General features: G+C 36.8%; 2 protein-coding genes and 1 long non-coding RNA gene across 4 annotated transcripts; 1 reads left to right on the forward strand and 2 right to left on the reverse strand.

The window, feature by feature from the left end:
* Positions 1 to 60: 60 nt before the first annotated feature.
* LOC130439098 (catechol O-methyltransferase domain-containing protein 1-like) lies at positions 61 to 6612 on the reverse strand. 2 transcript variants are annotated; one of them, XM_056771528.1, is made up of 7 exons: positions 6484 to 6612; positions 3048 to 3175; positions 2841 to 2946; positions 2610 to 2728; positions 1756 to 1810; positions 871 to 1004; positions 61 to 658 (listed from the first exon to the last, which is right to left on the reverse strand). In XM_056771528.1, the coding sequence occupies exons 2-7, from the start codon at positions 3147 to 3149 to the stop codon at positions 506 to 508; spliced, it is 669 nt and encodes a 222-aa protein (XP_056627506.1). In that variant the 5' UTR covers positions 3150 to 3175; positions 6484 to 6612; the 3' UTR covers positions 61 to 505. The 2 variants fall into 2 exon arrangements, with proteins under 2 accessions (XP_056627506.1, XP_056627505.1); XM_056771527.1 differs by lacking the exon at positions 6484 to 6612 and adding an exon at positions 5346 to 5503.
* A 3370-nt stretch (positions 6613 to 9982) lies between these two features.
* Positions 9983 to 13535, forward strand: LOC130439099 (uncharacterized). Its single transcript, XR_008909405.1, has 3 exons — positions 9983 to 10244; positions 12035 to 12093; positions 12520 to 13535. It is a non-coding gene; the product is annotated as an uncharacterized LOC130439099 (long non-coding RNA).
* Positions 13536 to 13662: 127 nt separating this feature from the next.
* LOC130439097 (zinc finger protein 503-like) lies at positions 13663 to 16377 on the reverse strand. The gene is made up of 2 exons (XM_056771526.1): positions 15979 to 16377; positions 13663 to 15099 (listed from the first exon to the last, which is right to left on the reverse strand). Exons 1-2 carry the CDS (start codon positions 16195 to 16197, stop codon positions 13777 to 13779), a joined length of 1542 nt encoding a protein of 513 aa, XP_056627504.1. The 5' UTR covers positions 16198 to 16377; the 3' UTR covers positions 13663 to 13776.
* Between the last annotated feature and the right edge of the window lie 179 nt (positions 16378 to 16556).

A 16556-nucleotide genomic window follows, 5' to 3' on the forward strand; every position in this document is an offset into this window, starting at 1 on the left:
GTACCTTTAACTACAAAATACAAAATATGTAATTATGAAATTACTGACAAGATTCCAGCAGAGTATTAGATTTTCTTTTATTGAAAACATAATGTCACATTTAAACATATTCTTCATAAACAGTAGTCGGCAAAATTACAATGCGAAACGTTGTCTTCATATATTCACGTTTCAGTAATTAAAATAACAACTTGTGTACCAATGAAACTCTTTGGCTCTGTGCTAAAACCTGATGAGCTGGTTTAACGTCCACTACATGGGTCGCATTCTAACAGAAACAGGATGCTGACTGATTAGGGTCCACTTAAAAAGGACATTAAAAAAACAACTTGCGTGCTTGTTGTGGTGCATTCTGGGATTGTCTCATATCTGAACTTATTTTCAAAAGCAGCCGTCAGGAGGGCGCATAAAACGGCACCTACGTAGACAGCTCACTAGGTTTTCGAACTAAGTTTGATTTGGTAGTCTGACATGGCAGTTGTGGGCAGTGTTAGCTTTAATAAACTCAGAGTTTGAATGCAAACGTCAGCCCGTCGCCCACGGTCAGCATGCTCAGATTGATTCGGACGTCTCTGTGCAGCTTCTTGTTCAGTTTATCGATGCTAATGGTGTCCTCGTCTCCATCAGCAGGATTCACGACTTTTCCGCTCCACAGGACCTGAGGTAACAAGATTATATTGTTTCATCATTTTTGGACGAAACAAACATAAGACAGGAAATGTCTAGATTATGAACTGAGGTTGCATCTTAACTGAGTGTTTAGAAGCTTAATAAACGTAAAATGTCTTGAAATGAATGTAAAAATGGTTCATAACGTAGAAACTTTTTTTAACGTTTTTTGGTTATTAATTTATTATAAATTGTGTGTACATTATCTATGGCGATGATTCCTCCTTTCCTGACCAGCTGGAGAGATTTCTCATAGTAGTTGTCATAATTGACTTTGTCAGCGTCGATGAAGACGAAATCAAATGTTTCTGCTTCACCTGCGGCCAGCAGCTCATCTGACACCAAAAACATCAAAACATGATCGATAATCAAAGCCAAAGTAAACATGTTTAATGTTTAAACAACCTTTATGTCAAATAGACTCTGTACAAAAAGGTTCTTTGTTGCCAAGAAGAACCTTTTACATCTTAACATTATAAAAAAGTAAGAAAGAGATGGTTCTTTAAAGTACATTTATCTGAATGCTTCTTCGTGGAACCGAAAAATGGTTCTTCTGTGGCATCGCTGTGAACATCCTTTTCAGCACACTGCAAAAATGACATTCTTACTAAGCATTTTTATATTCTTTTATAGTACAAAAATGTTAATATCTTAGGTCACTTATTTGGTCAAGAACTTGTATCTTGATTTAAGTCTGTTAAGTCTTGTTGTATAAAAGAAAATATAAGAATTAAAAAAAAATTATGTGTAAAACTGGCAAAAAAAATTGCCAATGGGGTGAGAAAAACAACTTGAAATGGGAACTTAGGAAAAAAGTAAAACTAAATTCTAGTTAAATTTTCTCACCTCATTGGCAGGTTTTTTCCTGCTTGTTTAAAACATAAATGTTCCTAATTCTTATATTTTCTTTAAAAATATATATATATATATATATATATATCTCTGTCTTTTTTTTGTCGAGAAAATGTATCTTGATTTAAGAAGTTTTTGAAATTTTTACTAGAAAACAAGAGAGAAATACTTAGTAAGAAAAGTAAGAATGTCATTTTTTGCATTCAGATCAGAATGAAGGAATCCAGATGTTACCCAGTGTATTCACTGCAGGCTGCAGACGCAGGTCTATTTTGTGCTCAACACCAGCCTTTGGAAACAAACATGGAAAAAAAATTGTTAGATTGTTGAGTTTTTTTATAAGCAAGAAATCAGGAGCATGCACATCATCTATTCACGATCATGTTAGACGCGCCTGCTTTCACTTGATTAACACGCTTCATGTCAGCAGTGAGTTAATAAAAGGTTTCATTCGTCACAGCTGTTAACTATCATTTAGTCGGTGTTTGATATTCGTATTGGTTCACATGACTGCCAGAGCTTTGGGGCAGCATTTGTGTCTACAAAATCAATCAAATCCCAAGTCAGAAATGGGTGGGTTTGTGTGCACGTGAAAGGTCACTTTCACAAATAAAAATCATACCAGATATCAGGGTTTTAACTGCGAACAAAATAATAATCAGTAAGAATATTTCATCTCTGTACAATGAACATCTACAGTCCCATGAATATGAATAGCAGGGACAAACATCTCGTTCTTTTACAAAGTCTAGTTTAAATATTAACCTTTAACAAAACAAGCTTGATTTCTGAATTTAAAGGTGAACTCTTGTGGTATCTGATAAGGACAGATGTAACATGCGATTCGTGATAAAACAAAAAACTTCACAGTAGAACAATGGAGAAATAAAGTTAGGATTGCAAAATTGAATTTGAAGAAAAAAGAATCAAATCGGCAGTTTATATTGTTATATTGTTCTTTTTTTAGGATAGCACAAATGTTATGATGACGTCCTGTAATGTAAAACGAATGAGTAAATATGGTTTATGGGGTAGATTTGGTTTTAATGTTAATTTTCTTGTCACTTTTCTTTTTATCAGTGACTCACCTCTTTCCAGAAAGGTCTGCCAACCTTAGTGAATTCCTCATTTACATCACAGGCCACGATTTTCCCATCTTCAGGCAGAGCGAGAGCAATATTCAACGTATTATAGCCTGTATATACACCTGATAAATATAAACACGAACACATGTGACTTCAGCTCCACTTTTTACATAAATAGCTGTTTTTTACATCAACAATGATACGTTTCTTATAAATTGTGCTCTTATTTCATACCAATTTCAATAGCTTTCTTGGCTTTGATTAGTCTGGCCAGATTGGCCATAAACTGTGACTGCTCACATGAAACCATGATGAAGTTCAGCTGATGCTCCATAGATTTCTACAGATGAATAACACTCTCATTACACTCCTGAAATGAGTCAGTTTTCATTCTTTTAAGCAATACAGGCAAACATGGTGTAAAGATGATCTGTATATTACCAGACGCAGTTTTTTAAGAGCCGGGTGTTCTCTCAGAGAGTGATTCAGGAGATAATGCATCACTGGATCATCTTTTCTTCCCACGTGGCTTTTCCTCGACATTCTTGACAATTTTGATTTACGTTTGCCTTTAGAAAAAATTGAAATAAGAAATACAATTAAAAAAATTTGTTAACTCTTACAACAGGTGTACAACAAACAAAACCTTGTCTTAACCGTTGTAGTATTGTAATAACATTACATATTTTTACATATAAATTGTACATTTACATGTTACATATTTACATACAAATGTACCTAAATTAGATTTGCATGTATTTACATCAGAGTTATTATAGTTTTGATTATAGTTTTATTAATATTTTAAATTAGCTTTTATTTTTCGTTTTTATATTATTTTTCGTTCAAGTTTTAGCAGCTTTGGTATATGCTTTTGTCATTTTATAATTGATATGTTTATTTTTTATGTTGCTATATAATATTAATTAATTTATATTTTTGTTTTTGTTTATCATTATAATTTTAGTGCATTAAACTTATTTCAGTTTATGTTTGAGACAACATTTCAAACTTTCCTTTGGTTCATTTTTTCCAATAATTTTTAGGTCATTATTTGATTTAATTTCAATGAACAGAGACGTTATCAAAGTTTGTGACGGATGCTATATAAACGATGGATATAACGTTGGATTTGGATGGGGCAGTCCCAGTGCTAAAAGATGCCGGACATGAACTGCACACGGTAAGTCAAACTAAGTAATTCGTCTGGGTTTTGTTGGCAGTCGGCGTGTACATGCATAATGTTTAAAACACAAAGGAATGACCATACAGAAGTTACATAGCTTGAATTATAATAATGATAAATATATTCTGTATATTTAAATGTTAAAAAATGAAATAGGAAAAATATTTTTAAAATGTATGTGTAAATCTTTTTTGAAATATATGTAAAAAATATATTTAAATATTTGATTTTGGATGCTTTTATTATATTTTTCACATACATTAAACCTGTGTAAATATATGTGTAATGGATATATTTACATCTATTTATTTCCTTTATATATACATAAGTTTACATGCGCCCCTTTGTAGATATATCATTTTGCAATATATGTTCAAAAATGCAACTTTAATATTTGTTAACATATTAGTTTGCTGTTATATTTAAATCTCCTTTAAATATTTATTTCATTAATGCTCCTTTGGAATATTTCACATATAAAGAAACATTATACATTTATTTCCACTTTATTAAAAAACACTCCTAACATTTCATTTCATTATTTATATCCAAATAAATCAAGCATTCACAAAAACAATAAAGAACAGAGTGTAAAATATTTAATTCACATTGAGTTTACAAAAACAACATGCATGAATCAAGCCAACAACAAATAATAGACTTTGCATGTTCACAAAACATTTTATCTTAGCACTTATTAGAGTTCACCTAAATAGCAGTTTTAAGTGAGCGTTTCTCTCAAAACCAACTCACAAAGCTGCTGAGACCAAGATATCATGCTGCCACATTCAAATAAAGATTTTAAAATAAATATGTTGACATATTAAAATAAAAAAACTAACATAAAAATGAAACAAGTATATGTTCAATTGTCGGCCTCACATGTAACTTACTTGTGAAATATTAAAGTAAAAATTTACGAGTCATAAAATTAGGACTGAATTTTTACTGAATAGAAACACAGGACTTGAAACATGAAATATATTTTCGCACACAAATAATCATACGTAGAAATGCAACATAATCATCAGGTTTAGGATATATATATATATTTTGAAAATCCGTTTTCAATAAATATTTCAATATATTCAGCAGTAAGTCACATACATGTGAATATATTGCATTTCCGTATGATGTGTTGCTTGCTCGTGCTGTAGTTCCGTCCCACTCTCCGCACTATTCCCACCTCCAGGAGCTCGTGTTTTTCCGGAAATAATCGTACAGCTGTATCTCTCTTTAATAGATTTGATCAAACTAAATACTCTTCGTAGATTTGATTTATGTAATACTACTGTATAGGCACCCGAGATTAATATGAGATTGGCAGAAACTGCTTGGATACGCGATCTCTAATAAACAAAAATTTCACCAACTCTACTACAAACGTTTAATAATAAGAAAATAGAAAAGATGAACAAATTATTTATTATTAAAACCACTGTTTTTATTCATCTGTGTATGTTCCTTTAAACGCGGCTTGACGTTTATATCTAAGTTACTTCCGGGGGAGTGAAGTAAAAGTCGTTCCCATTTCTACAATCAGTTGCACTTACCCACATAATATCCCGTTACAAGTATAAACCCAAGTGCAGCAGATCCTATTAGAGCTTCTGTGTGGATGTTTGGAAGTGACATGATGTGATTTCTGCTCTCTGTCGTAAGATCTTTGAGGGTGAAGGTAAGACTGAACGCATCAACATATAAATTATTACCGTAAAACAACCAAATCGACTGGAAATGGTCACGTGGTTATGGTCGTTCAAAGCAGAACAAAAATGACAGTAAATATTTGGCTGTCAGTGAAACAGACACATAAACTAAGACATTAAACCTTTCCCTATTTACCTTGCTTGTCTTTATGCAACTAAATTGTATTAGATTGCCAATATAATTGCTGTTTTGTAAATAATGAAAATCTTTTTGCCGTTGCAATTGGTTTTGCATTCATAATAAGTTGACGTGTAAGTTGTTTTCATAGTTTATTATTTATCAGTTGCATCGTGGGGATTTGACTGCTTATCACAATACAAATATTTCTAATAGGCCTCCTCATTTTAATCTAATAGTATAAAAGCAAATGGCGAAAACACACTCCCTTAACAGTAGTAAATAAATAAAAATAACAATTAAACACACGTTAATATGATTTGCATTAGTTAAGTCTTTATAAAGTTACGCGTTAAGTTTTGTTGAATCTTTCCGCCACATTTTTGTTCATGTGCGCATGCGCAGTCTCGTTGCGCTTATACTATGAACATTACTACTGACATCCATATCACATGACCGTTGCTGTACGCAGCAGACGCGCTGTTTGTAAAGTATTTAAGTGAATCATTAACACTAAACCAAAATAAAAATCGTGTAATTGTGTTAATACTGTAGGCTGTCCCAATTCCTGGAGAATACAATCCGAAATAGTCATGATATTTCAGCTCAATGCCCATGCACGATCCTTCTCGCAGAATTTGTATTTATAATTTAATCGCCCTTTATACAAAATGATAAACATCATTAAATCCGGATCTGCGTTAAAATCGTAGTGAGTCGCATTTTTCATAGAATAAATTCTGCATTAACTCTGTGCGCGGCGACACGAACAAACACACAACTGCACGACATTATTTGACGAATACATATGTGATCCTAAATATGATGTATATCACATATAGAAGTGATTTAAGAGTCACTCACAGAGATGTGTTGTCTGGTTTCTCCTCTGCTGTGTGATGTGCTGGTTTCTCTTCTTGTCTTCTCTGTAAAAATGGCTTCAGTTTGTGGGTGGAGATCTCGATTAAAACGCATCATAACACAAATCATGCATATTTAACACGACAGGACAGATTCAACATTCAAACTTCTGTTTGAGAAGATGCTTTGAGAAGTGGCTGAAACCGTCCTTATACTGCCTTATATCTATGCAAAAATATCTACTAGGGATACATTTTAAAAATTACAACAAAAATTGAGTATTATTAAATATAGTACCTACCAGTGTTGGGTAAATTACTCTGAAGAAGTAACTAATTACTAGTTACTAATTAAATATTCAATAGTGTAATTAGATTACTGTACACATTTCTATTACTAATTACTTTCTATATCCTACATCAACCTTGGTTCAAGGTTCAGTGATTCAAGGATAGAAATGAAATGACTCTAAATTCATTCAAATAAATAATCTAAAACTATATACAAATGTGAGAAGTATAAATTAAAGCATGGATTTTAAAGTTAGACTTTGCATTTTGATGTCAATTCCACTATTGCACACGCATAAATTACACAAAGTATTTCGTTTAAAGACATCAAAAGTAACTTACAGAAAAAATAAGAGCAAAACAACTATAAGTAATTAAATTATAGTAACTAATTACTCAGTAACTAGTTACACCCAACTCGATTACCTGCATTATTTTAACGTCTTTATTGTCAGTTATATAATTTATTTAAAATATTGATTTCTATAATTTTAATTGTTTATTTTTAAGTCACTTGAAAATATATTTGGCTAGATAAAATCATTTTTTGAATTTGACAAAGAATAAACAACAGTTAATGGTCATTAGTATGTCAATGGTTCAATTGCAAGTCTTAAATCGCCTGACAGAGACATTCGGTGAGGACATTCTACCTGTGCTTGTGTTTACAAAGTTTCTATTTACTTTTGTTTTATGTAACTCCATTTCATTAGATTGCCAAGGTAAATCATTGCTTAAAATTTAACTGCGGATGTATAAATGTGAAGTGGCAGATTTTGTTAAAATAATGAGGTCACTGTTTAGTATATAAAACAGGCTTTTTAATAGGAAGGTGTTATAACAACATAAAATAAAAACCTGTCAAAAGCACACATGCTGGTTTATGAATAGTCACATATAGGTCAAATCTAAAAATATGAATTATATTCAGATACACGTATTTCTGTATGAAAGAAAGACTATAGTTCATCATATCCGCCGGCAGGTGGCGGTGTTATCAATGCCAAAATATATTCTGCAGGTCATGATGACTGCACAAGTTTACAATTCATAATAAATCACTGCAGCAAAGAACACAGTGAACCCTCTGGAGCTTTCGTTCCCCAACTAGAATTGGATCAGTTCTCAGTATCATGAAACCATTACGGCAACATATTGTGAACTTGAAGGTTTCTTTTAGGAATCCTGACTGCAGATAAAACATAACAGTGTGTTCATTCTCTTTGCAGCTTGCAGTGTGTACGTTTCAGACTAAAACCTAAACTAGCTCCGATCTGCTACTGCCGCATTGCATAAAAACACTGTCTGGCGCGGTCCTGTTCTGCTCTAATAAATATCACTGCTTGTCATTCATATAATTTATCCAACTCGTAAACAACAGGTCAGAATCGTTAGATAGGAACATCTGTCCCACACATCCGAGCTGTACCAAACGTGTTACACCTGTTCTGTACTGCTGCTGTGATGATGCTGCCAGTCTGTTGCTATGACAACCGCTAAATAACACATCAGGAAGTATCCCGCGCACCTGTCACCTGCTGTCACTCGCACGTTTGACAGGAGAGCTTCATTGCACTGCTGACAGACGCCGCGAGGTGCCGCTTGATAGATGAGCTTGGGTCTGTCATGTGTGAAAGGCACATCTTGAGTTCACCTAAATCTGCTCTCTGTACAGTTTAAGAACGTTTATGGAGTTTTTCCGTTGGATTGACATCACAGGCGTGTGTCAGAGTGACTTATGGGCTGTTGGCGGGTCCAAAGCCTGAGCGCCCAGCTGGCATCCATCACCCCAATGAAAGCGATAATTGGCCGACGGTATTTGTAATGAAATCATGGCAAAGACCTGATTGAGAAGATTTGAGATGTTTCACGTGAGTTGAGTGTGGAGCGTAAAGGATCTTGTCGTCTGTTTCTCACGTCAAGACACAAGCAGAATGTTCACATTCCTCATATTTCTGAGGTTCTGCTTTTTGTCTCTTGAATCGCCTTCATCCGTCTCTATACAGGCACCAGACGTTCTGCCTGACATCTTCTTGTATTGCATCGAAGAAGAAAAATAACACAGGCTTGATGTGAAACGCGGGTGAGTAAATGATGAACACCAGCCCCAAACCTATCAAGCGGATGTTTAACGTGAGCTCTGCAGACTGATCCTGGAACAGGCCGCATGTGTTCAGTATATCAGAGAGCCGTGGCTGTCTGCCGGGAAGAGAAACTGCTGTTCAGGTGATGACAAACAGATTTTGTGCAGTGAAACATAAGGCAGATCATGATTATTTATCTGGCAGCTGTGCTCCGTGTGTCACGTAACTCTTTAGAGAGATGAGTTTACCTGTCATGCCGTGTCTTAAAACGGCAGATAAAAATCATGAATTAAAATTGACCCACATCATATCTGTAGACCGCATGGCCTGGCACGGTACATCAACCACGGTCGCCTTGGTAACCGCATCACGGTGCACTGCGACCAATCACAACACACACAGGCATCATGACAAAGTCCAAGTTTAATTTTTATAAGATTTATAACATATTAGCAATGTGCTCCGGTTAGTTGGTTGCAAACTTATAAGACAATACAACACAACTATCTATAAAATGGTGGATTATCTTCAACATGAACAATTATGTGTCCAAGATGTTTAAAACTACAGTTTGTGTTTTGTGTGTGAGATGTTTCACACAGTTAAAGTATTTGAGCTTCGACATGTTTGCGTTCAGGTATGGCACAGATGTCATTTTGTTATATTTATGGTGCCATATTTTGCGATTGTTTGGAAAGCAGTTCAGAAGATTGATGTTACTGACATTAATGTGATAAAAGAGATCAGATGAAGGCTTGTATTGTTGTTTTCACATGCGTTCAGCGTTTTTAATATCTGTTTGTATGCAGGCGGAGCAGAATAGTGACAGATGAAGTATAGAAGCATACAAGCATGCACACGCACAAACACACTGAAATATTAAAATCAAATCAAACAAAAGTTCTACAGTGCAGGATTCATTTTAATGGTACTGTATGTTTTTCAGATCATCGTTGTGGTTGAACTCCTTTGGATTTCATGTTGTCTTATTGAAATGAATGTGTGATGTTATAAGTTATGAAGTCTTTCAGTTCAGGAGAAATGTCTCGGGCGAGACACGCTGGTAATTTTTCCCTAAGATTCGACATCAGTCTGAGCTGAAGAGCGGACATCTGTTTCCCCAGACAGTTTCACCGCTTGTGAAATATTACAGAGGCCCACTGCTGAGCTGTCTTTGGAGGGGCCTTGAGAAACTGTGATGGAGATGATGCCAGAGCTGATTTAAGCTCCTCAGCGGACAGAACTTGGACTGGAGTTTCAAGCCGAAGCACGAACAGATTCTGCCCTGGCGAGAGCCGCTGTATTTAAATACTCTCTAAATTACTGTGTGTGTGTCTGCGGACGGCTGCTTGAGATTCATTTATCCTACTTACAGCACATATGTTTAGAGGTAAGAGTTTCCATCTGCGTGTGTGTTTGTCTAAAGTGTGAGTTTGTGTGCGTTATTTGCGTATGTATTTGGTATGGTTTGTGTGTCAGGTGTGTGTATGCCTGCATGTGTGTGCATACACGTGTGTCTGTGCACATTTGTGTGTGGGCATTAATGTGTGTTTTGTGTGTTGTTGTTGCATGTGTGTATAGTGCGTGTATGTGATGTGTATATATGTGTGTGTGTGTTTGTGGATGTTTGGATATTGTGTGTGCGCATCCATATGTGTCTGTGCACAGTTGTGCATGTGTATATGGTTACTGTGTGTGTTTGTGTATGCTTGCATGTGTTTGGAGTGTGTTTGCATGCATGTGTGTTTATTTATGTGAGTTTGTGTGTTTGTGTGTGGGTAATGTGTGTGTAAGGTGAATGCATGTTTGTGTGTGTGTGTGTGAATGTTTTTGTGTGTGCGTGCGTGTGGGTGTGTTTTTTGTATGTGCATACTTGTGTGTCTGTGCACAGTTGTGCATGTGTGTATGTGTGTGTTTGGATCCTGTATGTGTGTTTGTGTATGCTTGCATTTTTTTGGAGTGTGTTTGCATGCATGTGTGTTTGTTTATGTTTTTGTTTGTGTATACGTGCATGTGTGTTTGTGTGTGGGTAATGTGTGTGTTAGTTGTGCATGTATGCGTGTGTGTGTGTGTGTGTGTGTGTGTGTATTTGTGCATGTGTGTATATGTATGTTTGGATAATGTATGTGTGTTTGTGTATGCTTGCAAGTGTTTGCATGCATGTGTGTTTGTGTATACGTGCACGTGTGTTTGTGTGTGGGTACTTCGTGTCCATGGTGCGTATGCATGTGTGTGTTTGTTTTTTGTTCATGCATGGATAATCAGATGCATGTACTTTAAATACTGTAAATAACAACATAACAGAAGTTCTGTTAGTGACGCCGAGTGTGTGTTTTGAGTTTGAGTTTGTGCATTGAACATAAATGATTCCTCAAATTTTCAGGTTTATCCAGAATGTGTGTAATGTTGTTTTGTTAGCAACTTGACTTTCGTCATATAGTCTTTTTCATGCTGTGTGATGATGTGACCAACAGTTGCATTTGCATGACGTTTCCACATATAATTGTACACAAGTAAACATTTTGTTTCTTTTTAATGGCCTGAATAGACTTATTGCAATTTGTTTACATTATTTACATCTGTTTATATGGATACACAATATTCCTATTTATATAAATGTTTAGGTTTACTTCTGTACACAGTGCAGTACACCTCTCAATAAAAGATGCCTGTAGTGTTGAAGACCAATTCCTCTGGTACTGTACAGCCGTGTGCTGTGTTGTTTGTCTCTGCGTGTCATACTGAAGGATTCACTGCTCAGAAATGCAGATCTTTCTTCAGACGGCTCGATTATTGCTTGAGGGTTTTGTACGAGTTACAGATTTATGAGCGTGCGGTCGATTCGTGTTTTTTCTTCTTGTAAGTTCAGCAGAAGACCGAAAGAGAGCAAGACCATCGGTCTGTTCATCGCTGCCAATTCAACTCAGTGGAAACGTGTTTAGACCCAGAATGCTCTGCTTTGGTTTGTAACTCAAACCACGCTGTGATATAAATGAATATTGTTCAGCTCCGTGACTCATGTTGAATATTTTGGGGCAGTCTGCACACCGCAGAACACGTTCTAATGCACGAGGTCAAGCCAAAAAATGACAAAAATGCACAAAACAAACAATGCTGTGCCGTGAAACAAGATTCATGTGCTGCATTTAAACAGTGTTTTTATTCTATTTTAAATTACAGGGAAGGATTTTCTTGCAAACTCATGAGAGGTGAACAGAGACATTCATACAGATGCAAAGGTGACTGGGAGTTGAAATACAACTTTATTTTTTGAAAGTTAAAGAAATGAATAAAATTACCAAGCCATTTAAGCGGATTAGCTTGAAAAAGACACATTTTGCTGCAAGGTTGACAAAGGTTTTTCTTAAATCAAAAATTTTAAATAAATACATTTTCAGTTTTGCTTTTATTGAGGGAAAGTGGCAACACATGTCCAGCACACATAAGAACTCCTCTAATGGGTGCTTTGAAGTATCCCAGAATGCACCTGAATGAGAGATATTTTATAGTTCACCATGAATGTACACATAATGATTTAAAAGTGCTTCTCCCTATGAGTATGATTTATTAGTGTTGCTTTGATTAAGTTTACACATGTCAAAATAACAGTAAATAATAAAGAATGATACGGTGTGTTAAGACTGAAGTTGTTGTGTTTTTGCCAGATTTTCACCGTGATGAGCAGCATGGTTTGCAGAGGAACAGATTGATTTATTCTTCTGGAGAAATACGATTAACAGGAAACTGCGGGATATTTCATGAAGTCAAAACAAACACGATACCGACGGTAATAGGCCAACACAATTTTGTTCATGTTTTAAGAAAGGGTGTGACATTAGCTTTTGTTTGGTATTTTATAAACTGTGGATGTGCTTTAGAAATATTCATGATTTATCAAAGCTAGACTGTTACATGCATGTTTGCATCAATCTTGTGATGTCAATGTAAAAACCCACCCATCCATCATGTGACAGACTATCAGACCCAAACACTTCTGTTGTTGCCAGTATTTAGTATATAAAAAATTCATAGTATTTTTGAAATTCAGATTAAAATACATTGCAGTTTATCAAATCACTAGTTCAGACTATTGTAATATTACAAAGTGTTAAGTATAGTTTACTACATTTTACTATAGTAAAAACTAAAGCATACTACAGTTTTTTTCCATTAATGCACCTGAATTCATGTTTCAGTTCCTGTTAATTATTTAATATCAAATCTTAAGAGCTTAAATTTTTCTTTGTTAAACACTCATAAAAACTTTGCAAAAACATCAAGTCTCATGAACAAAACGTTCTGGTTTATATTTGGATTATTTAAGCTTTGAGTGTTTTGAATTAGACGAAATTAATAACTCGTTTTAATGTCATCTTTCTGAAGAACACATTTATCCATATTTTTTAACTCTATATTGGACTAGGCCTAAATGTATTTTTTAAAGGTATTTATTGCAAGGTTAACAGATAATTAATGAAGACAAATTGAATGCGCATATCACTCATATTTCGTTTCTGAACCATGAAGTCAAATAATGTCAAATTGGCAATAAATAAATGTCAAATACAAAATCAGACTCGATGGAGTAGTTCTTTTAATGGACGTTTTTTTCCCTGAGTTGTACAGTAAAAACGTTCTTAAACGTTTTAAAAGCAAGTTTTTCTAAACTATAATTCAAGTAAAGTTCTGATTTATAAATGCACAGCGAATTTTGGTTGGATCACATTACACAGTGTGGCTGTATCACGTTTCTTATATAAAAAGTAAAAAAGAAATATCATCAGATAAATAAAGCCACGTGAGTCGTGTTGAAATATGTTGTTTTTATTTCTCTCGCCTTAAAGCTAACTTTAATAAATAACGGCCCATTAAGTCCTGAGATGAACACACACTCACACACACAAACACCGTATGCTTATTTCTCACTGATATCCGAGTCCGGGTGCTGTGGTCAGTCTCTGTCCGTACAGCGCATATGGAGAGTAAAACTGACCCGCGGCTGCGGGCATCGGCACCGGCGCTCCGTGCGTCTGTAGTGGGCTTTTGGAATACGGGTGATACCGTGTGCCCAACCCGAACGCGTGATGCGGACTCCTGAGAGCCAGCGGGGCTCCGTTGGGGGGTAAATGGCAGGCCATCGCTGCAGCAGTTAACGAGTTCGGATATCCTGACATGAGCTTTTCCGCGCCCATGAACGCGGTGTGCGTCCGCAAATGGGCCAAAAGTTCCTCTGAAGACGAGAAGCGCTTGTCACAGGGTCCGTTCGCGGATACCCAGTTACAAATGTGCGACTGGGACTCGTGTTGGATCATGAAGCCGTACGGGTACAAAGGGTGTCCGGTAAATGAGGGCGCGGAGGCCGACAGAGGGTGCAGGGGGTGGGTCGGGTACATGATGGGGTATCCAGACTTCAGGGCCGTGTCGTGCGAGCTATTAGATGATATATGGCTGGCGCAGTGGTAGCTCATGCAGAACGGGTCTCTGCACAGGCTGGTGGACATGATGGATGGCGGGGAGGCTCCGGCTAGGGGACTCGACCCCGCCTTACTGCTGAGAGGGCCAGCGGGACCGGACAGCTGAGCATTAATCAACTGACTGCTGCTGGCCTTACTCGGGTCCAGAGTCACCCCATGGTGCAGAAAGTGCTGGGGGTAGCTGGCGTAGTGCCCTGTTAGCGTTCCAGGGTAGTGTAGTCCTGCAGGGGACATGGGATATACGGTGTGACCGGGTCTGTAGGGGGATACCGGCGCCACGAGCCCTGATCCGAGCGCAGATGACGCCGTGTCAGATGGGGAGGGCTTTGAAGTGTCCTGTGGTTTGTTTGTGTCGCCGTTGCTCTCAGTTCTACTTGGGTTGGTGGGGGCAGAATTATCCGGCGTTGAGCATTTATTTGTATCGTTTTCCCTTTTGCTCGTTTTATCGCCAGATTCCGTGCGTCCGGGCTGCGGAGACGCAGAACTGCACGAACTTGGACTGACCGTCCGTGGCGTGTTAGGCCGGCAGGTGGCACTCGGAACTCGGAAACCCGACTTATCTCCACCCGAATCTTTCCTCTCAGATGATTTAGAATATGGCTTGAAACAAGATTTGTCCTCGACCCCGATGTCACTGATCTTCAGTGGGCTGGATTTCGAGTCCTTGTCCGACGTGACCGAGGAGAGTTTGGCAGATGACGGGGAATCAGATTTCCCGATCTGAGAACATGTTTGCGCGAGAAGGGCGAGCGGACTCTTCTTGGCATCCAACTGTTAAAAAAACAGAGTTTTATGGTTTGTTTTTGGAATTATACATATTTGAAATGACTAAAATAGTAAGAATAATACAGACGCTGTCCTCATAAAGTCCGCGCTTAATAAAGCGCTTCTGTGCTCGCCCGATCTCTATATTACGCACAGACATTTCCAGACTTAAGCAGGTTATATTTTTAAAGTTGTTTTATTTATGTAAGTTTTTTAGACGTGCAAACAACGCCGTCGATCATAAATCATAAACACTCAATAAGACATTCAATCAAACACAAGATAATTTTGTTTCGCTCATAGCTCACATATTCACTTATAGTGGTGGTCACTAGTACATTTGGAAACTATCATTTTACTTCACCTTCTAGCTATTACACAACAATTGCAGTTTTTCTAAAGAAACGTATAAGTCTCCAACACACAAACCTGACACCCGCGCATGCCAATCACTAAACAGTCGGATTTATATTTTATTTGTTTAACAGATGGTTTGGTTTACAGATCAACTTAGTAAAAAACATGATAACGTTGCCACATATGTATGGCACTTCTGTAGCGCAGTGGAACTCCAATAGGGAATGTTTACAGATATTAACTGCAGTAAAATATAATTTATGCTTCTTTTGTTTCTCCGTAAATTGTACAATCAAATTAATTTTATTGTTCGAAAAAAAATGTTTTTACTTTTAAATATTTAAGTTAACATTTTTGTTCACTATTTTATGTGAAAACCTTATGAATATAAATATTTACATCGGTTAAACATAGGGCAAATATTTGGCAAATGTTAGTAAAGATTCTTCACGGAGAAAAGAGCTGTATGATCAATACATGAATCCATGATGTAAAGAAAAACACGAAGAGACGGGCAATAAAATGTACCTCGATTGGTCCGATGTGAATGGACGGTAAAGGCTGCAGATAGTCCGGGTGCAGAATGTGTCCGGTGCGCGCAGTGAGCATTTTCAACACTTTAACGGGTAACCGGTTCGTCTGGCGCTTCGGGTGTGCGGGAGGCAGTGAGTGCTGGACGGTTTTAAGAGTTCGGTTCTTCTCCCACACTAGATTAAATAAAGCAGACCCCGAAGGCAATGTGATCATGTCCCACTTCTCTCCGCGAAATGTTGAAACACATCTGTAGAACGAGTGTTCCTCAAAAAGACCAAACACATGTGTCCATTTAACACAGAAAAAAGCAAAATAATCCTTAAATGTTCTTGAGGAGAGACGCGTAACAAGAGAGCTCAGAGCGCATCTTCAGTACTTGCGCAACGCACTTACATTCAGCACAGCTCGCGTTCACGAGATTAAAGCCTTACCCGTCCTCCAATCCCATCGCTCCGTGAAGTGATTGACAGCGCAAAGGGATATGATGCAAGCAATGTGGGCGTTCGTTTTTAACATATCAAGAAGTCCAAAACACAAAGTGCATTAAATATATCTAGTGTAAATAAACAACA

This window comes from Triplophysa dalaica, chromosome 17 (genome assembly GCF_015846415.1).
Source record: "Triplophysa dalaica isolate WHDGS20190420 chromosome 17, ASM1584641v1, whole genome shotgun sequence".
NCBI classification, from domain to species: Eukaryota; Metazoa; Chordata; class Actinopteri; order Cypriniformes; family Nemacheilidae; genus Triplophysa; species Triplophysa dalaica.